This window comes from Stegastes partitus, unplaced genomic scaffold (assembly GCF_000690725.1).
Source record: "Stegastes partitus isolate 25-593 unplaced genomic scaffold, Stegastes_partitus-1.0.2 Scaffold882, whole genome shotgun sequence".
NCBI classification, from domain to species: Eukaryota; Metazoa; Chordata; class Actinopteri; family Pomacentridae; genus Stegastes; species Stegastes partitus.
In genome coordinates, this window is record NW_007578613.1 from 82,530 (window position 1) to 105,062 (window position 22,533).

Here is a 22,533-nt window from a genome sequence, read left to right on the forward strand (position 1 = left end):
ACCCAATACAGCCAAGTGGGTTTGAAACCATGTTTTCCTTTAAACACAATCATCAAATTACACCATTTATGGCCCCAGAAATCATAGAAACAGAAAGAAAACAGTCAGACTTTCAGCTTTCTGGCTGTCAGTAAATGCATCATGCATGACATATAGTTCCTTTTGTAAAAATAGCCAAAAATAGGCTTAAAATTAGAATTGAAATCACATTATCATTTTCCTCCTTCAAAAAAACCCCACCAGCATTAAACTGTTTGCACCAGGTCTTTTTGGAAAACAAAAACAAAACAAAAAATGTGCAACTTGTGAGACTTTTCATCTGAACTGGAGGCTGTGTGAACACAGAGCAGATAAGAGAGATCGAAAAGAAAATACTTGATCAATAAAATAATGCATTGTGGCTCACCAACAGTGTACGATGGAGCAAGCTGTCAGCAAGTTGTTGAAAGAAATATTCTGCATGGCAAAAATTCATTTCTTCAGTTTTCTTATTTATGGCGTTATTGTCATACTGCACAAAACACATTTTTGAGTTGTCTTTACTTTTAGCTATGTTTGTGGAGTAAGGTGCAGTACTTTATGTTGTTGTGAAAGGTGATTAAAAATGTCCAGAAACTGCTTGATGCTCAGAGGGTTAAAGACCCTGCACACTCACACAGGCATTTTCAGTTCTTCTGCTACTGTTGCACCTTTGTTTGTGTTGACACTGTGTGGAGCTATGCCTGTAAACAATCCACGCTAACTCTGGTTGACTCTCTCAGACTGGTAAAGCTTTATATGATCCAGGTAAGTGGCCTGTTCTGACACTGAGAATGCTTAAAATCAGTGCTCAGCTTGGCCTGTAACCTGCTATAGCTTGTTTTTTTTTTTTTTTTTTAGGTGTACTTGATGTCTCTGTATTTAGACTGAAGAAACTTCCCATTAAACAAAATTTTTAATCAAAGAAAAACAAAAAGAAAACAATTCCAAGTCAGCAGAGGATCAACAAAGAGCCTTGCAAGCAGACAACAGGTCAAAATTAGGTTTAACTCAGACACAAATGTGAGCCCAAATGCAGACAGATTAAATGAGATCCATCATGGTGAATGTTCTGTGTTGTATTAAGATTTTATAATTTGGAAAAAGACAAACTGTTTATGTAAACTGTGTTTTTAGGTCGGAATGCTAACAAGATGAGGCAACTAGTGTGTTTAAACCCTTGAGTTATCCAACTCTAAAAATATAATCCCCCTTTCTTGCTTATCTTCTCCAGTTGATTCTGTATGGAGCTGCACATGTGACATGGCAGATTAAAGGATGCAACAAATGCTTTTTTATGTTGCTGCCTGCAGCTGACTGCAGTCATGTGTTCGCTGTCACACATTGATCTGTCCTTGGGCATTTGAATAAAATATTTCAAACCCAAAGTACAGAACTTTACCCTCCAAGACCATCTGTGACAGATCCCAGAACTGGAGACAGTCTGGATGGATGACTGGGATTCATCTTTGATCCTTAAAAGCACCATCTCTGGGAAAATAAACCGATGATTTCTTACAGGATAAGAATGTCTTATCGAAGGATTTCCTGGTGGCATGTCAGCATTATTAATACTTTGCTGGACCTTCAACAGCTCCCCCAGAAGAGACAAGAGTCGCTCAATCTTTTTAATTTTAAAAGAGGACAAACCTTGTTGTAATTCACAAACACAGTGAGATAGCAAAAGATTAATTACAGTGGCATTTTTGGGACTATATTTAGTTGCACTGCTCTAATGAGCTTATTTTTCTTTTATATCATACGGCCACTCTCTTACAATAAAGAGCAATAGCAGATTTAAAATGTCAGACATTAAGACCATAAAGAATTTCACAATTTACTCTTCCCGTTGCAGTCTGTGTCCAAAGCGACTATAACACGGATCCTGGCAGAGTGGCAATCACTGAGATCATGGCACTGGCTGGGAGGAGTCTAATTAACACCCATCTCTGATGCCCATTCCCTGATACCAGATGATGCTCGCAATAATTTAATTTCCTCACTATGCAAGCGTCAATGGCAATTCTTTCTACAGCTCCCCCACTGTTTCCCATCAGACCCTGGTGGGTAGATAAGCCCAGTAAACATTTTTCATAGTTTAACAAGGTGACTAAATGCTCCAGAGACGTGCCACTCACTCTACTTTATAGTTTGACCATATGTCAAGGGGAGCCTATGAAGGAAAAACGTGGCTGACTGTTGTCCAGTGTGAGCAGGGATCAGCTCCTATTTTAAATGTACAGGAACACATTGAAAAAGATTCTCATTATGCCGAAAAAACAGCTTTCTTTCCACAGTAGCAACAAAAAGCTGTCAGGTATTCACAAAACGATTTCAAATACAAGGTTTTATTTGTGAACTGCAAATGTCTTGGATGAGGTTTGGAATCTACATTTGTGTTTTTCTCTCTCATATAATCAAACTGAGGTAAAATTGCTTGTGAATGCTGACAAAACTGCTTCAAACATGGATGATAAAGGCATCCCATGAAGCAGACACTCCTTAAAAATCTGTCATTGGGAGGTTTGCTTGAAGCGTACCCCTCTTTTGATCTTCTTCCTTCTCAGTCACTCTTAACCTTCATCTGTTCATCCACAGCTTTGTTATCAATCAGGTCATTTCAGATTGACACCCACCTTTTCTAGCTCGTCACTGATCAGCCGGCCGTCCTGGTTCACATCCAGGTATTTAAACATGGTGTCCACCATAGCTCTCTTCTCCTCCATGTCTCTCTGCTGTTCCTGCTCTCCAGTGTTCAGTACTTTCGGTTGCATATCCAGCAGCATGCTCTTCAGCCTGTTGTACTCCGACATGGTGCATGCGTTGCCTACAAGAGTAAACACAGACATGGAAGAAAAGACATTTGATTAACCTCAATTATACAAGCCAAAGCTGTAAATTGGATTGAACGTGTTTGTGTGTTTTATAGTGGGAGGAGAGGAAAAGAGGGCAAGAGGGAGATAATGTGCATATTTCTACATGCATGTGCATGTCCTTGAGTGTTTACTCATTTAAAAAAAAATGTTAGTTTTTTTGTTTGCATAATTTATCTGACAGCGTTTTTGGTGCAGGGGGTCCAATTAATTACAAGTAATCCTTGAATCCACATGAAAACAAAAGGTAAACATCCTCATTTAGACCCTCTCAAGCTCCTCGTCCTGCTTTGCTATGGGATTAGAGCTCATGTATCAAACCAGGCTGAGCGTCTATAGCTCCTGATTCTCTGCGAGGCTCTGTCTGATGAGGATATGCAGAGGAAATGAGAGGCCACAAATTAATCATGGGCAGCACTCTGCGTTTATTCTTCACACTTGAAATCAATGATTATGCAAAACACGTCTGTCACATGCTGTGAGGGACTTGATAATAATGAAGAACAGGCAAGGAAATAAGCACTGGAAACAGAGGAAAGACACGGTTTTCCTTTTCTTTTCTTGCATCCGTCCTTTAGCTCAGTACCACCGGAGCCTTGCCTGACTGCAGCACGAGGGATTCTGATTAGAGGGTGAAAGGGAGCAAGGCCTACATCCAAGTCAGAAGCATGGCGATGCTAGAACAAAATCTGAAAAAAAACTCTCTCATATGAATAAATCATTTGGTGACATCTCTGCCTAATCATTGCAGAGCAGGAGACCTCCTCCTGAGAGGAGATGGGAATGGATCTCATTGCCAAATGTCCTCTGACAACTCAGCAACCATGAAACCCAACAAATGCAAAATTAGGGGACATGGTGGGCTTAATAGACTCTAGAAGTTTAGTCTCAGCATCTCCTTTTGATTCCAAACCCGCAGCCGAGGGGAGTGCTGTCAAATCATATCTAAACTTGTAAGCACGACTGTCCCTGCAGCAAAGTCAACAAGGATTCAACTGTGCTACAGCAGAAAGTCAGTCTCCTACTGGTGTACTCAATGTTAAAGTGCACATTAAACATGCACATATTTTCCAGTCTTATGCATATGTATACATCCAGAAGCAAACAAAGGGTTTCCTGGTGTGCAAAATGTCTTTTCACCTCAGGAACAGCTCAGGGTCACCCATGATTAAGTCCTCATCGACCTCTGGGATACACATGTTCTCCATTTATCTCCGGCGCTTGGCCCGACTTGTTCTCATTACTGCTATGTGTGTTATAAAAATAAGGCATTCAGAACATGATGAGGAGTCTAGAAAGAAAATCAGACTGTAGTCCTAAAACAAAGAAACAGATCAGTGGTTTGCTCAAAGTGACTGAAGCCTTCAGATGGGTAACATAATAAAGCAAAAACCAACATTGTTCTCGAACCTTGACAACATTGGTTTTAGTTAAACTTTACTAAAGTTCCATTTCAGTTGTGCACGATTACAGACTAACGTGGGTGCAGCTGAATGGTACAAGCATGAGGACTTAAAATATGAGGCTGGTATTGTTCTGCATTTTTCTAATTGTCAACAAAATACCAAGAAAAAAAAAAAAAAAGATAAAATATTTGTCTGTCTGCCAATATTTTCTGAAGACAAAACACATAAATGTTTAAAATGGGTCACAAATATCTACTTTAATTTTTAATATACGATAAATAAAATTGTAAAAGAGCAGAGCATGGCATCTTTTAGCAAACATCACTGAAACAGGAATAAATAATTACTCAGGACTATTCTGAGCTGTGGAATAACATGCTTTTGCTCTAGTTTCTCTATTTTTACAACAGCTGTCCAATGTTTCACGGACAATTGAGACAGTTTTAAGATTTTTGGAACAACAGTTTGTGAGGCCACCCCTGTTTTGATGAACTGCACACAGGAGCGAGTGATAACACATGCGGTTTATGAGGGCCTCTAAATTGCGGTACTCAGATCTGCTAATCAAGTAGATCTATCAAAGTGTTTTTGCTTGCTGGGGAAGGTCAAATCAGAAAGCAGCAAGTTATAAAAAAGGAAATAATCAGTGCAATAAATCTCCTGTTCAATTCAGGGAGGACTGCGTGATGTATGACATGTATTCACGCTCGCACATGAATACACGTGCAAAGACAAAGCCAAAGAAACACACACCTCAACACCGGTGACCCTCCTACTTAATACAACCCAAAGACACACACACCTGCACGACAAAGACAATGTGCGCTCCTCTCTGCAAGCAGGCAGTCAAGTCAAGGTCTTGGCTAAATCCCTGTTCAATGTTATTCCTGCGAGGGGAATGAGGCGTGAGATGGCTCAGACATGAGGGATCATCACCTAACTGTCATCCCTGTCCCTGTGCTAGAAGGACAGAAATAAATTAACACCCGAGCTCTGATTTACATCTTGTCATATATGGAGAGAACAATCCTCTCTTTGCTCAGCCTCTCTCTGCCCACACTAGACAGAGGGGAAAAAATGGGGAATAATATTTAAAATGAAAGTCTACTCTTCTGCATGTTAAAAAAATAGATTATACATTTGACATTGTGCCAATTTTACAGGACAGACAGAGGTTAACAAAGGTCGTAAGTTATTTTAATGACTTAATGACCTCCTTATGCATTTTTAACCATGTCCATGGAGAGAAAGCAAATGTTACACCTGGATGTTACAGCGAATCTGGCTCACTTTATTTTCTGTAGTGAGCGTCCTTTGATTCAGTCTTTCTCAATCTGCTGAGCGCAGCAGCTGCAGCAGTGGCAGAGAAATATCTGTATTACAGTGCATCCACCCCTGACTCTAACACTGTTTTATTGTTCTAGAGGGACCAGGACTCTCTTTATTGCCCGTTTGAAATGTTAGCTGCTTAAGTGAGTGATCCGAAGCTGCTCGCACCGTGGACGCCCAATGTCCCGGAGACGGAGCTGCTCTCCACCGCTCAGAGCATCCTCCGAGCTCTCACTTTATAAATGTCAGGCAGGGGAAAACAAACAGAGAGACAAAGAGCCAGGGAAGAAATTCTCTGTCAAGCTGAAGGGGAAGAGCTGTATGAGAGGACAGAAAGTCCCCGGGAGTTAAACAGTTGATAGCTCTCAAAGGTAAAAAAAAAAAAAAAAAGAAAGAAAAACAAATTATTCACACAATGAGGTAGAGCTAGGAACGACTGTGTGTAACAGATTTTCAATGTCACGGTGCATATATTTTACTATAGAAAATGTAACTTTCTAAACTAAATCCCTTTTAAATGTTGCAATCCTCTTCAGAATTGTTTCTGTAACAACACTAAGATCACTGTAAAAATGTTTAAAAAAGAAAAAAAAATCTATGAGGAATGCAGCATTCTGCATGTTAAAAATGTATTGTTTAATCAATCATCTGTCCAGTGTGTAACCCATCTCTCGCTCTCAGCCCCCCATGATCTTCTGTACGATAAAGCGAGTATAGCTAATGGATGGATTGATGGATGTTTAATCAATTTTTCCTTTTTGCTTTTAATTACAAGAAATATATTTAGAGCTCTACACATTACAAGAGGCCCTCACTGTTAAATGCAAGAGGAAAAACAAGAATAAATAACAGTTTAAAGCAAACTTTTTTATTTCTTCTTTCATCCATCCATTATGTATACACCGCTTAATCCTCACTAGGGTCGCGGGGGGGCTGGAGTCTATCCCAGCTGACTCAGGGAGAAGGCAGGGGACACCCTGGACAGGTCACCAGTCTATCACAGCGCGACATTTAGAGACAGACATATTTCTACTTTCTTTCATCTAAATAAAAAAATCTACATTTTTTTTTGTTAAAACCCATAAAAATAGAGAGAAGGGGAAAAAAAGGGCCAGGGCAGCAGATGTTGGTTGTTTAAATGTATTCAATAAACTCAGTTTAAGTGCAATTTATATTATACAAAGATAATATAATAGAAAGTTATATAGTTATACACACACACATACACACATATATATACAGTTCTTTTTATCTTTATTTTGTTACAGTACGTACTAAGTTAACATTGAAATTGAAACATGCTGTAAAGCATTTTCCTGTCAATAAGACATTTCTTATTAACAGAGCATGACCCAGTGCTGGTGCAGCATCAAAACTGAGCAGTCATACGTCTACCTCCAGTGCAACTCAGATGTGTATGAATCAAAGGAGCTAAATTTTTTTCCTGTACTTATTGGATGAGCTCTTGGCTCCAGCTAAAAGACGGAGAGAGGGAAGGGAAACCCAAGGCATCAATCCTTCAGATGATGAAACCTCCCTACAATGCCCTCCAGGATGTAAAACTGCTCTCTGTTAAATTTGTGTCTGCCTGACCTCCTCTGGCTGAAATGATGGGATTATTTACTGCCATGCTGTCTGTGTGCTGCTAATATGCAATAGTGATGGACCTCCCTTCCAGATAATTATGGATATGATGGACGCTCTTTGCTCCTGAGGGCAGCAAGGTCTGCGAGAGCAGAGCCAATCTTCGAAGGGTGACACAAGTCACAGGAGAGCCTAATATTGCATAATCGCTGTTGGCAGCTGTTTAAATCGGCTTACTGTGAGCTTCATAGTCCATCCAGCATTTCTTCTGTGACTGTTGTGACAGAAAACACTAAAACTTTTAACTTTCACCATTTGAATATTCATCATGCTGTACATTTTAATATTTTAAACTTCTTCCTAAATGTACAACATCATACAGTCTTTTTTTCTGAGAAGTGTAAAACAGAAATACTTTGTAGAACATTGCTTGTCAGTTTTGATCAAGCAAGAACATGAAACATTTGGCTGCACATCCTTCTCCAGAGTGAGAATTCGCTGCTTCACTCTGTTTAACATCACTGTGGACTGAATGTCTCTGGATTTTAGACCATAGTGTTGTGGATTTTAGGAACTTGTATGACACTTTATAGACTAAATGATGAAAACCTCAAAAAGCAAGTTGAGGTAAGATAATAAAAAACTGTCCATCTTTATTGATTAGCGGTCGGCAGGACACATTGACAACCACTTTGTGACAGACTCGTTGAATGTTTTCAATGTGAAACAGCAATACTAGGAAATATTCAGCTTCAATTACCAGTAACACTCATGCATTGTTTCCTGTGAATCCATTGTAGGTATGCAGGTAATATGAGCACAGCAGATGAAAGGCAGACTGCCAGTACGACGTCTAATTACTGGATGTAAATACATTCAGTAGTTACTGCATAAAGAACATGGCCATAAACAGTATTAAAAAATAAATGAAAGGCCTTAAGGCTTATAAATGAACAATTGTGAATGAATAACATGAAATCTATCCTTAGCTGCACCCAGAAATTCAGCTGGACTCGCACCTAAATAATTAAAAACATTGCGACCACTCAGATAAAGGAATAATGATTTTGTTGTTACCGTGGTGCATGGCACGGTCTAGGGGACATTAGACATTAGGTCAGCAGTTGGTTCTTGAAGTCAAGGAGGGGTTGGAGGCAGGAGACATGGACAGATGTCAAAGTCAGAGCAAGGTTCAGATCTTTAGGGTCAGATGAGTCGGACCCTGATCCTAGTTTTGTGAATCTGTCCTGGTCAGCAGTGGTGAGTATCTACTCACACTAGTCTAAAAAGGGACTAGTCATGAACAACAGCATTGGTGGTTGTGCTGTAATTTACAACTAACAGGACTTAAAAGCAGTGATACTCGACAGTAAAATTTCTAACCTATACGAATAATGCCGATAATCGATATTACCGATGTCGATATAAAATTTTTGTTCACACTGAAAAATGAGTATAAGTAGGCACTGTGAGAACGTGAAAACTAATCAAAAGAAGCCCATACCAAATTAGACCACATAGTCTTCTGTATTACGTAACAAAAGTAAAACATATTTTAACATATTTAACATTCAGGACCACGTAAGAAAAAATATCTGTGAAATAGCAGCAATATCAAATCTAGAGTAGAAGGCGGTAATGTTGAACAGTCATCAGGTAAATTTGTTAATTGGACCAATACCAATATATGGGGATAAAACACTAATATCGATGTGGTCGCTGATATATCATGCTTCCCTACTGAAAAGATCTGCTGCTAACATCTTGGTACCTGATACCACTTAGACCTTGTGTAGACTTGGTACTTTAGTATGTGGGAAATGTTTGTATTAGGCGAGGCTGGTCATGATGTTCTGGCTTAACGGCATATGAATTGAAGAATGCAGCAGGATTAATACAACAAATTGCGGATGTATTCAACCGAAGGCGTTCTGCTCTTGAGGATGCTCACCAGATAAACCCAAGCAGGATGTGAGACATTCTGCTGGAACAGTCATAAAAAATAAATAAAAAAAATCTGTATATTTCCATAAATATGAAACCGTGGCACAATACCTGTCATTATTCAGAAACAGCTTGCACAGCATCCATCTACACAGAAGAGGTGTTTGTGGAGGTGGAGGCAACTTGCAGCAACCTGGGTTTACAGCAGCAGCAGCATGAATGATCAGTGGAGTAAGAGTATGGAGCTGTCAAGTTATAAAGACCTCGCCGACTGTTTGAATATAACTGGAGATTGGAGGAGTCAAGCAGGATCAGCTGCGAGCCGTCACAGCTGACCATGAATGACAGACCATGGTCAGAGTGATAGATTAAACAACTATTATATTCCATATGGACCTGCTCTTGGAAACTTGTCATTGGCAGTGTGAGCAATGATCCAGTATCAAGCCAGTAAAAAAAAGTAATGGTATATAGTTTAAAGTGACTCCCACATTTCTCAGTTAATACAGCGCTTGCACTGATTTAAAATGATGCCCCTACATTTCTGTCTGCCAGTTTTCCTGGCCATACATTCAGCGAGAGTGGATCAGTGTTTGCTCAGGAAGCCTTATCAGAGTCTGTGCAGCTTGGCACTGACTAAATGAGGAACCCATCGCAACACCGAAGTTATTGGCAAAGCAGTGAAGGAGAAATAGTACAGTAGCATTCACTCGCTGTCTGCCTGTCTGTCTGCCAGCCTATCGTCTGGAACTGGCACATCAGCACTATACACATCTGCGCTGTATCGCTTCCTCTCTCTACCCTTCTGGATCCCTTTCACTCTGTAACTCACTCTCGCACACAATCACATCAGTCTGAAGAAAAGTGTGACTTAAAAGGACGAGCAAAGTTTAGTTTAGGCTGGAATCAGTGCCTCTTTTGAATCAAGTAAAAATGTAGTAATGTCATTGTTACTATTGGCACAGTTACTGCTATTATTTTAATAATGAGAATTGTGAAAAGACTGCTGAGCCCCAATTTTACAATTTCACTTTTTCTTTTTTCTTCATTTGAGCGTAGCAGCAGGTACAGCTGTTTTATTGTATTTTTCTGAATTCAAGGTTGTAAGACTGTTCGTGACCTGTGCTAATTACTCGCTGAATTCGTACAAAGAGCACTGCACAGAGGCCTGTATTTAGAATTGGTTATGCAAGTTGTAGCCGTTTGTTTTGAGGAATTACTTCAATAGAAATATTAATGCACACGCTCAAACCATTCGTTATTCCTGGCTTTAACTTGTTGTATTCTCAGAGCTCATAAATAAGGCTTCATACTGGTGGCTGCACACTGTTCAGAGTGAGAGTGGCCACTGGGAGAGTTGGTTTCAAAGCAGCAGAAAGCCAACAGTGGAATCATTAGGACTGAAATATCAGCACCACACCTCATCTCCAACAACTATGTTAGTCTGCTCTAATTGGGTGTTTTTTCTTAGGAATAGAGGAAAGCACACCTCACTTGGTGAACTACAACATGGGCAGCCATCTGCATGTGAGAGGATTTGTTTTCATTTAAATAAGTCACTGCCTGTCAAAAAAGTTTACTGACAGTGGTTTTCAGATAAGCAGCAACGTGACAGATACTGGTGTGTCTGTCATGCTTAGCGAGTCATCATTGCAGGTAGCATTTTTCTTTTTGTGTTGTTAAATTGCAGGATTTGGAGTGTGTTTCCCTTAATTTTTTCTGCTTTCTCTCCCGTATGTGAGTTGTACTTACCACAGCAAGTGGTTGAATCATCTGTCTGTGGGATGCAGGTGTGCAATTAAAAATTTAGCGTACTTTATTAGTAGTTTCGTGGACATTTGTGTGTACCGTTTGTCAGAACCAATACAAACAATGTCCAAACAAATGCATTGTTAGTTCACTTGTGTTGCTAGTGTCAAACTGAAAATGTATACATTAAATAACTGGAACAAATATATAGGAACCAATACCTCAAACATAGTTTTTACAAATGTAAATAACCATGTCACTCACCCATGTGCCTCCATTATCTTGAATAATCCCTTGTGTTTTTTAAGCCGTTTCCTACCAAAACGAACAGCAGGAGTGCTTCTTTTCCTTTTTTAGGGTTATGTGACCACTTTAAAGGATGACAGAAATTTAGCTTCAAGATGCTGTATTTCTTAAGGTTTGTGTTTTGCTTACTCAACAGGTGTTTGATAAATTGCTTGTACAAGGACCGTATCATCAACTCTAGGTTTGAGGAGTGATATTAGTTTGCTGCATGGCATGGTTTGATTTCATATGAATTCTCTTAACCTACAGGTTGAAAAACATGGTCCAATGTCATAACCACTCGTGCTCCAGATTTTCAATGTTCAACAGCACAGTATGTGGTTTCACACAAATTGCAGACCAACAGCAAATCACCTCCTACCTGCATGTGGCTATGGTGGGAATAGTAGCTGTTTAGCGATGTCAGGATATTAAAATATGGTAGTTTGTGCCATAATTACACGATTTTCCATGAAAAATTTGCTTCAAAAAAAAAAAGAAAGAAAGAAAAACACCTTTGTATACACGCACCAACTTCTTTACAAAACGGTAATGATGGTAGAAGAGTAACATAATGAACCGTGCCCAGCTTACATTATGAACTATTGCTATGCTTTATAATGCAAACAATAACAATCACAAGTAACAGGTAACGCTTTGACAACATGTTGAGGCGTTTCCTGCTTTGCATATGGGCTTTTGGTGTCCATAATTTGTCTTATTAATCATTCATGATCGTAGTCATAAAGCAAATAAAAAAACAGAGTTTGTTTAGTACAGGGTCAACAGCATAAAGAACAATGAAATCCTCAACGGCACAGACTGAACATAAATACAGTTGCACTTGCACCCTCAGCCTCGGTGCAGCGGATTTAGTCAAAGAAAATAATTACCAAGCTCCACTCCCGCTAATAGATTGAGACTGGGAACAAGCTCAGGCGTTGATTACATTTTTAGCATCTATCGTCCTCTCTCCTCTATACCTGCAGTGTAAGTTACAGTAATCTCAAGGCCTTTCATAGCCCTTGCTAAGGCCTGCAAGCTGCTGCCTGATGATCCCATGAGTATACAGATTTTAAATTGCCTGAATGAGGGGAATGTTAGAAATGGCTGCCTCTGGCTATATGTGGCCTAACTGAACCCCATTGACAACAGACAGCCCTGGACTAACAACCAATGTTACCCTCTCCAAATACCGCAGTGACCTTGTGGAGAGAGTTTTAGAGACGGAATGAAAGAAAAAGTACAAGGTAAACTAAAAGTTTTATAACAGATTAACTCTTAACTGCTTCCTTACATCTGCATTAGCAGATTTACTTTTAGTTTAATGGTTAAGCTTTAGTTTTAGGGGATAATTTCCTGTCTGTGTCCTTTGTACAAGTTGATGATTATAAGGACCTTGATATTTGAGCCTGAGGCTTCGGGAGTTTAGTGCTGCTAATAACAACATCATACTACCGCCTCCTTTGTTCCTGACAGACAAGAGTCATGATTCATGCTGCTGGAGGTGCTTGTCAGGTGAAGTTAATCATCCATCATTTTGGGCATTTGAACAAACAAAAAAAAGCAGTTGTTTGTTTCACTATCAGACAGCTCTGCCAAACTCCACGGTATGGCTCAGTCATCTTTCTTTGAGCTTAGTGATAGGGCTCAGTGTTGGCATTTCTGACTACATATTTTATACTGTATACTTCAGCCAGACATGCACACATACATACTTGAAAGATGGAAGTCTTTGTGTCATCCTGACTACTCAATTATCAAGCACTTGCAAATGAGACCAATTGAACAGAAAGCCTGAAACCCTGACTCAGCCACAAATCTTTAAATATTTCTTTAAAATTTCATACAATTTTAATTTTAATTTTTTTTTATACAGTAGGCAGAAATTTTGAAAGAAAATAAGACCCTTCCACCAGATGACCTCATGCTTCAAATGCACAATAATAGTCAGGCTTAAAGCATTGACTGTATATGACTCAAACATGATTCAAACCCAGCTTTTCCAAGTGAAAATCCACCCCCTAATCCATAGTGCTGCTACATCCTTCTCTCACTCTGGACTTTGTTGCTGCTTATACACGTTTACAACTGTCATGGTCTGGTTTTGGTTAGTTTTATTTTCTGTTTGATTGTGTCACTTGTGTTTTTAATTTATCCTTTTGTCTGTTTTCCCTCCTTTTTTGATGTCCTCATTAGTGTCTTGTTTTCTCAATAGGTTCTGTGTATAAATTGCCTCGTCTTTCTACTTGTCTTTGCCTGTTTGTCTGTTTGCTTACCTCCTGTTTACCTGCCTGTCTGTTTGAATGTGCACCTTTTGCTTTTGCCTAGTTTGAATTTCTGGAATATTTTTCACTGGATTAGTTTTTTTCAGCTATGGACCTCACATTTTCTCTGGATTCTACAGCCATTTTGAGTTTGCTTCCCACCTCTATTAAGTAAGTTTTATTTAATTAAAGTGACTTTTTGTGTCTGCACTTTGGGTCCTATATCCTGATACCATCATACCATACACCTGCTCTGGGTGACTGGCAAAAATCGCCCAATATGCTGTAATGTTAACGTGGAATTTTTTACCTATAACGCCAAAAACTATTTCCTACCCAAGATTAAAGACACTATCCATAATACAGAGAAGAGCAAGCTGCATGTGCAGATGAAACTGTAGAAAACTTTCAGCTTTAAGGATAACTCCGGACTTAAATGTAGCAGCGAGTGTGAAGTAGAAACTCTTCAAACGACAATCCGCATGGCTGAAATAATGAGGAGGAGTGCTTCAGTTCCATCAAGTATGTAGTTGGCATATGCATGTGCAGATCAATGCGGCATAATACTGACACTTAAAAAACAACAAAAAAGGAACAAGAGAAAGACGAGGATGTATGCTCTGAACACAGCTTTTATACTTTCTCCTCAGTCAAAGAGGAAAAGGTTCATCCCTTTTATCTGAGAGTTTTTCTTTCATCTAAATTCTGTCTGTGGATGTATGCCTTAAGAAGACTTCATCTTTCATTCTTCTTTTTTCCTCTATAGGTCAAAACTTTGCTTCAGTGGCAAGTATTTTGAGTGGGAGTCTCTTTTGACAGGAGATTCAGTCTTTTTTTCCCCTCACATGTAAAGGTAGCAGCTTCAACATTTAGCTACACATCAACTGTTGCTGACAACGCAACGATGACACTTAAGTGTAGTAGAGTTTCTACTTTTAGTTTACCCAACTTAGATTTTCTTTGACAAAGTGAGGAAAGCCTAATAAACTTTATACTGCTTAAAATCATCATTCTAAATGAAAATGAGAATAAGCAAAATAATTTCTGCGCACAGGAAATATGTGAATGTAATTGTAATAAAAAATATTCATCGTATTAGCAATTATTCCAAGCGTAAACCCCTGGCATAAAAAGGAAATTAATTTAGTCTCTGATGTTTTCCCAAGAGGCAAGATGAATTGGTGTGCAATGTTTGAGTCTCATGCAATCATGCAATTGCAATGCCGTTTTCATTACCATCAGATGAAGCAAACATAGGGAGCTAATTTCAACTTTTATGACAGCTCTCAATTATAATGAGTATGCTTCCCCCTGAGCTAATGAGAGACAATGCAATCAGTTCGCAACATGGCCATTTATTTCCCCTCCAATAATTAAAGGACAGTCATTTTGTTGTTGGTACATAAAGGTAAAGATAATTTGTCCTCTTTTTCATTCTTTAAGTTCATTACTAGGTCACTGGGGACAGCTGATTGCACATTCAATTATGAAGCAAATACAGTAGGTTAGACACAGTTCAGCATTTGGTATCTGTGGTGCACAATGCAAGAAGTGAGGTGTATTTGCTGTGTTACTGCTCAGTGCTTATTATGTCGCAAAATCATACTTTTTTATTTGATTCTTATCTTTGAAAATCTGTTCTTTGGTTCAATCCAGTAAATTTGCTATAACCTTCTTTTTACCTTAACAAGGTCTCTTAAAAAATTCCAATCATATTCAACACATTTTCATTAGAAAATGTGTTTCACAGGAGATGCAATGCATCCCAGATGATGTTTTTTAATTAATTAAAGAAAATGTTTATATTGAACTAGTTTGCTGACTGCTCGCTGAGAATGCAAATGTTTATACTGAACAAATGTTCACTGTCACCGCGTTCCGTCTGTGTTCCTACAACATCCAGTCCTGGCAAGTAAAGCGTGATAATGTTTTTTATGGTTCTGTTTAGCAAGTCAAAGCAATTGGCTGAGGTTCAGGAAAGACTGCATGATCGCAGACTTGATGCTCGCCTTTGTAAACACTCAGCTGAAACCTTGATTATTTCCTAACTCTCAAACAATTGCGGCAGCCTAAACCTAACACATAGATAGATAGAATTCCTCTCTGCAGTATTTAAAGCTGATCCTCTGACCAAAAAGACCTGATGATGTCCACAGTAGCTGTAGCTTAACACAGCCCCGAAGTGGCTGTTGGTGAAGACTAAAAAGTTAAATAATGTTGAAATGAAAAAAGACAAAGAGGAAAACAGATGTGACACTAAACTCCAAGCGCAGATTCAGTAGAAGTAGCAAATGTAACACAAAGAAGGAAATAAAAACTCTACTTTTTGTTGGGAGGGGGTGGTACTTTTGGGAGGTAAAATATCAAAATAAGCTATTACAACATTAAAGTTGTAGTATGAGAATTTCAAACTGTTGAGGCTTTTGAACAATTTCCCCTTGACCACCTCTGACTTGCCTGAAATATTTAATACAAAATGTGTAGATATTTAAAAAGATATTTGTAAAATTTTAGCTTGATGTATCAAATATATATATATATATATATATTTTAAATTGCCTGTTGACCCACTTTTGAGCCTACTGACAGCAGGTTAATATTTCTACATTGCCCTCTACACCAGAGTTTTAAATATACTACGTGTGGTGAAATTCCCATGATGGAGCACGGCTTGCCAGACCTGACGAGAGAGAAGGTGGAGCCGACTACAGAAAGTAGGAGCATGGTGGATACTACGGTGGCAAAAACCAAGAAAAGTTTCTGATGGTCCAGATATAAAGAGACATTTGGCATTCAGAGGAAGGACTAAAAGACATAAATCATAAACAAGTGTCGACGGTATTTGTGTAAATACTCTGACTGCCTGAAAAGCCAGACGAAAGTTCCACACTACAGGTTTAAAGCGTAAGAGTTGTGAATGGTTTGCCCCAAGGTACTCTGGCAGCAGTGGACTGATATTGACTCATTAGAGGTTTACAACTGGAGTCCTTCACTCTGCCAGCAGGTAGAAACAGTAGCAGAGCAGGTCATTAACCAGAAAACAGAACTAATGAAGGGGGAAATTAACAAAACACAAACAAATAACACATGTATTTCTGAATTCCCTCCCTGGCCTCTGTTGATATGGCTTTCCTGTTTGCACACTGCCTCCTCAGTTAATTATGTGAAGATATCTGGGTCACACACATCTGCCACCGTTGGGAGAAGTTGTCAAAACCAAAAGGAAAAGAAAAGAGAGAGAAAAAAAAAAAGAAACATGTTTTGTGAAAGTTGTAGTTTACTGTTAATAATGAGGTGACCTGGATGGAGTAAGAGTTATTCAGACCTTTCTGCCTCCACACTATTTATGGAAATGACCAAAGTGCAAACACGGAACACGTGAATTTATCATTGGGGCTGGGCAGTTAAAAAACATGTACCCCATTTCAACTCTGTCCCTTCAGAGAATTGCTTCTAAAATTGGTGACTTTTACTCTAGTTGGATGTTTCTTTCTTTTTCTCCCCCATTTAGTCCTTCCCTGACGCTCCTCCTCATGAATTCATAAAGTATAACAGACTATAAGGGATGAAGGGCTTCGTGACATAACAATTTTACAACAGTAGGGAGCTGCTCCTTCAGTCGGCAGCTTGTCAACTGGAATGACATATTTCAAAGCCCAGGATCCACAGCTATTTAAATACCCATTGGCTCTCTGGCCCCTCTGGATCTCGGGCCAAGCCTCCATATCCCTCCCCTCGTGCCCAAGACTGTCACTCACCACAGGCAAACAGGATGAGCTGCCTCCGAGCTTCCATGTGTTGACTCATTTCATGTCAGGCCGTGCCATGCAGTTCTCAGATAAATTTCTACCCCAGTCCAGTGAATGTAATGATTCTTTTCCCCCCTTACACAGAACACATTGTACTCAGGAGAAAAGCGAGAGACAAAGAGATAGCAGGTTGAGCTTTGTTTATAATGCAGGGCTTCATGTTCAGCGCGATGCAAACGTACTTGCTTATTCATGTCAGATTGAAATTTTAAAGTAATCAAGATGTGCTTTTCATACTAATTTGGAAAATCATATGTGTCTGAGGACCAATCAGAGTTTTAAAACCACCTGGGAAGCTCATTGGTGTAGCGACGAGTGAGCGACATACTCATAGTGTCTACTATGCAACACACACCTCAACCTTCACTGTGTGAATGACTGAGAGAATTATTTAATGTGGATGTGTGCGTACACATAAGACACTTCAAAACAGAAAGCCAAAATGAACTGTTAGATTATATTAAAGCAATGGAGCAAATTTAGGCCAGTTGGTCACATGTACAGTACAGTACAGTGTAACGCAGTGCACCCTGGAGGACTCCGTCTTGTAGCAGTGACTAATTTGAGAGCATTAGGGAAGCACAGTTCATCACTGTACGTTCTTTAATTACCAAAGTCCCTGTGCATGAATTATGGTTAAGCTCAATTTCTCTAGAATAATATAAGAGCAGCGGCAAAGTTCAAGCGACAAATTCACTCATATCAAGAGTCCTGTGATTTAAAATGTATAAATGATCTCAATAATCCGTCGTATTGGCTGAGACTGTATGCTGGAGTGGCTGGAATACATGAAAGCGTAAAGAGATGTGGGAAAGGAGGGAGATTTTTTTTTTTCTTTTTCCTATGACTCATAAATGAAACACTGTTGAGTACATTCCCAGGACAGCTAAGTTGCCTTGATGTGTTAAGCTACGAGGCTAGGACTTAAAGGAAAAGTTTAACACCCACTACAGCAGAACTCGTCAATAATTTGCTTTACTTGATCAATGCTGAAAGCAATACAAGCAAATTGAAGATGTCACCTTGGAGTCAGGGACAATGAAGAACTAATTATGTTCTAACTGGCTACAATAGACTGGATGAAGATTACAATGAAAATAATCATTAGCTACAGCCTTGCGTTACTTTCTGGTGTCATTCTTCCTTTATGTTCCTTCACTCCATTTGTCCAAGAGCCTGCTTTTCTTTTCTTTTTTTTTCTTTTGCATTTTCTTCCTCTAGTGTTTTTCTTTCCATCCTTGAGCTTTTCCATCTCCATCTCAACACTTCTTCACAGCGACTGGTTCCTTCTACTTTACATACCTACATACATTCACTGGTTTAATACTATGTTTAATTTGCATTCTTAAAACTTTCAAGGCCTTTCCCTGGAGTGTTTTGACATTTTCGTATCCATTCTTAAGTAAAGAACTGGTGTACTTGCTCTACCACTGAGTGCAGGATTCCACCGATACTTATTTCAGTGTTTGGTTTGGGATATTACACCACCAGACTTAGTAAGAGTAATTATACCATAAATCCGGCTCTCTCTGAACCTGCAGTATGGCTACAGGCAGAGAAAACCTATGAACAGAGGTCTCATTAAAAATGGTTAGTGGTATCCTGGCACTTAGAGCCGCTCACGCTGCAGCGGCAGGGAGCTGTCGTGATTTCAGGAGCATGCTTTGGTGTCAGTATACAAAGGCGTGATGTGCGGTTACAGCAAACTCTTGTGTCTCTGGAGCTTTTTTCATCATCTGGAATAATTAATCGACAGGGAACAATTAATGAATAATGAGAAAGAAAATCCAAGCAATTACTAGCCCAAACAGTGGATTAACAGCCATCGTCTCTTGGGGTGGAGCACAGAAGTACATTTCAATAATCATCTGTTCAGAAGCGTCAATGAGTCAAGCATTAGCGGCAATTTTAAGGCACTGCACTTTTCTGATTCACTGTATTATACATCACATCCATGTTATGCAGCAGTAGAAGCAATCAACACCTGTACTTACATGTAGCTTTCCTTTAAATAAGTACAAATTTTCAGTCTGCTTCAGCATTTCTTTTTCAACAGCATCTATCTCGATATTCCTTTGATTAAGTACTAAAAACTGCATTAAAGTGCTGCTCCAAATTTTATTTATTTTCCACCGTTATCCTGCACAGACAGACATTCATAGATTATGCTAATCCAATCCCTCACTGTCGATACACTGTGTTCTCAGTGGTTCTAATCAAATTAGTCTTAATCAGACAGGCTTTAGTTGCAGGTGTCAAAATTAAAAAGTGCACTTATTTCATCTCACTGTAGTGTTTCTGATAAATAAATGAAATAAATGCTACTCGTTCATTTACATACTCAATTGAATCTAACTCAGTGATGCAATGACTTGCTGCATATTTTACACCGTATCCAATCTTTGGTTAATCATGTTAATGTTGTGTCTAGAAAAATCTTTAATTTCCTTCCATCAGATCTTAAATGCAGATTAGCAGATTGATGTCAGGTATTTAGCTATGCTAGATAAATCAAAGCAGTTAAGTTCACAGTTGGAGAGACATAATATTTGAAAATTACAGTAAAAGACTGCTATATGTAGCAAAGAAATTGAGGAATAAAGTTGTGTAGTTCAACAAAGTGAGAAACGCTTACAGCCTAACATCCCTAATAATCTTGCTGACTACAGTAAAAACCTAATTGGCAGCACTCTGCCTCCTGATCCATATTTTACACGAGATGGGAAGTCAGATGTGTAATTTTGTAGCATATTAATTCCGCCTCCTGCTGAGAAGTCTCTCATCCTATTAAATAAGTGGGTGTCCTAACTGTGGTAGCTAAAGGAGAGCACGGCAACAACACGGCTGAAGATGTACCGTGGTCTAACCTCATTAGAAATGACAAACACAAGTGTCTAACACAGAGACACTGTCAGCCAGAGCTGAGATCAAGAGGAGGTGATATTGTCAGTGCCAGCTGTTTCGCAAGTAGGAATGTTGATCAGGACAAGTCCAAGTCCACCAATATGTGACCACGTGAGACTTGTGTAGAAACTTGTGACCTCCTGAAACTCCTCCTTGATCCTGCTGAAGGGCTTGAAAGGCATTCTATCTTTTTTTTTTGTTTTAATCATCCAAAATACATGATTTCATATCATATTTAAAAAATTAATAAGAGAAAGAAGCAGGTTCAAATTCCTGGTGTTCTTCATGATCCCTAAACTACATATCTGTCATGCATCACTGCATAAGACAGAATACAGATTCTGTAAAAAAAAAACAAAAAACTATTATTTGCTCCCCAGTGCAACTGTGACCAAAAACCACATTACAAAATTAAGGTACTTTTCAGCTCAGCTCAGCTGAACTACAGGCTGTGTTGTTTACACAAAGAAGATTTAAAAAAAAAAAAAAAAAGCAGAACAATATCTAGCATATATATAGAGTAGCCATTTTTTTCTAGTAATGGTAACACTTAGACACTTTTTTAATGATTTACAATAATATTGGATGTGTTGATTTCAAGTTTTTTCAATTTTTGCAAAATACCTTAATGAAAAAAATCCACTTTTGTTTTCGTGCCTTTTGGCTTTCGAAGTTTGGTGTACTGCACAAAAGACATTTCTGAGTTGTCTCTATTTCTACTCATGCTTGTACTGTTTCCATAGACGTGCAAGACTTTATACTGCTGGAAAAACATGAGGCCACAGTGAAGAAACATAGAAATTTCCCTGTCATTGTCTCTGGAGTGTAACTGAGAAGTAGAATACATGTTGTCACTGCTAATTCCTATCACTCTCTGACACAACAGGTGTTCAGGCTCCAACCAATCATCACACGCTTTACTTTTATTTCTGCACACTCTCCATGGAATAATCATCTGCCACGGAACATTGAGTACATTTTGCTTGTAGCATTTAGTTTAGAATAAACCCAAGGAGAACTAGTAGCGCCAGAGAAAGGCATCGTGGTGAAGATGATTGAGATTGACAGTGGCAAGCTTCACGAACAGGAAAGTAGAGAGAACAGTGGCATTGTAGTGCAAGTAATCTCTGGGAAACTGCTTGTAACAATGCTGTGGAAATTCTGGGTTAACCACTGTTGCAATCCCCTACTACAAATCAATGCAAATGTGTTAAATAACATTATAGTAGCACTGAACACACTGGTTTGATGCCATATTAAGTCAGAAACAGCTAAATCAGTCTCTTTATGCAAAGCGGCAGGAGTTGTACATGATGCTCTGAATAGAAAAGGACAAAATAAAAGTGTTTTTCTTGATATACAAAACCTTCTTAGGAAACACGTGGAACCAATTTTTGGTGTAACAGGGTAAAACCTTTGTGTCAACCTGTCAGTGCCCACACTTAAGGTTGATTTATAAACTGCCTCTGGGGTAGAAGTCTGTAAAATCTCTATAATTTTTATTTTTTTGTTAAAACAGTCTTGGTTCTAGCTTTGAATGGATAGTTTTAGTGCCCCATAAGAGTTAAATTGAAGCTTGAGAGGCTTGTCTGACCTGACAAGAAGAAAGAAATTGCAGAGGTCTTTAGTTCTCTACACTCTTGGCAGCTTTGATGCATTAAAAAATATAAATAAAGAACTCTCAGTTAATTCAACACTGTATTGTAAAAGTGAAGGATAAATAGACCGGTGGATGTTATTAAGGCAAAAACCTGCATCGATTAGCCTGACTGATACTGATGTGTGATGTCAAGAGGAAGCTACATATAATACACGCCTTTAGTGACAAGTTGAATTCGTTCTACCGTCAAAACACGTAGAAAAGCCTTAAAGCAATAAGAACGTATTTAAGTCAAGTGACTGCAAATCATTTCACATTAATTCCAACACATTTTCAAAAGACTAGCTTTACAGAATCCATATCATGCACATTTACAGATTCATAAGTTTATTTATATGCTTTAATCCCCCCAAAACACTTGATTTTTCTTCTCACACTGTACATTGCAACAGCACTTCTACTCACCCTTTGTCGGAAACACTCAGATCTAACTCCTGTCTCTTTAAACTCCTCCCCTCTAGCGGAATCTGCTCTGATTGGTCAGCTGGTCCAACAAACGCAAAGTAATGTTGGTTACAAACTGTGATCCTTGAATCTATGAGACGCAGCCCTAGCGAAAGTGACTGTATTCAGGAAATAATGGCGCTAGCTGCTAGGCAGGTGTTATGCAAACGTACCACATGGTGATGTAGATAAGTAGCGGAAGAAAGGCCTGTGCTTCAAATGAGGTTTGAGGCAGGTAAGAAGTATTTTGATGGGCGTGAA

At 38.9% G+C, this 22,533-nt stretch overlaps 1 protein-coding gene across 1 annotated transcript in view; it reads right to left on the reverse strand.

The window, feature by feature from the left end:
- The window catches only part of fstl4 (follistatin-like 4), a 213,367-nt gene that overhangs the window by 76,907 nt on the left and 113,927 nt on the right, over nt 1–22,533 (reverse strand). Inside the window, exon 4 of the mRNA XM_008293395.1 lies at nt 2,655–2,845. Coding sequence (XP_008291617.1) covers nt 2,655–2,845 — 191 coding nt within the window. The remainder of the gene's footprint in view (nt 1–2,654; nt 2,846–22,533) is intronic.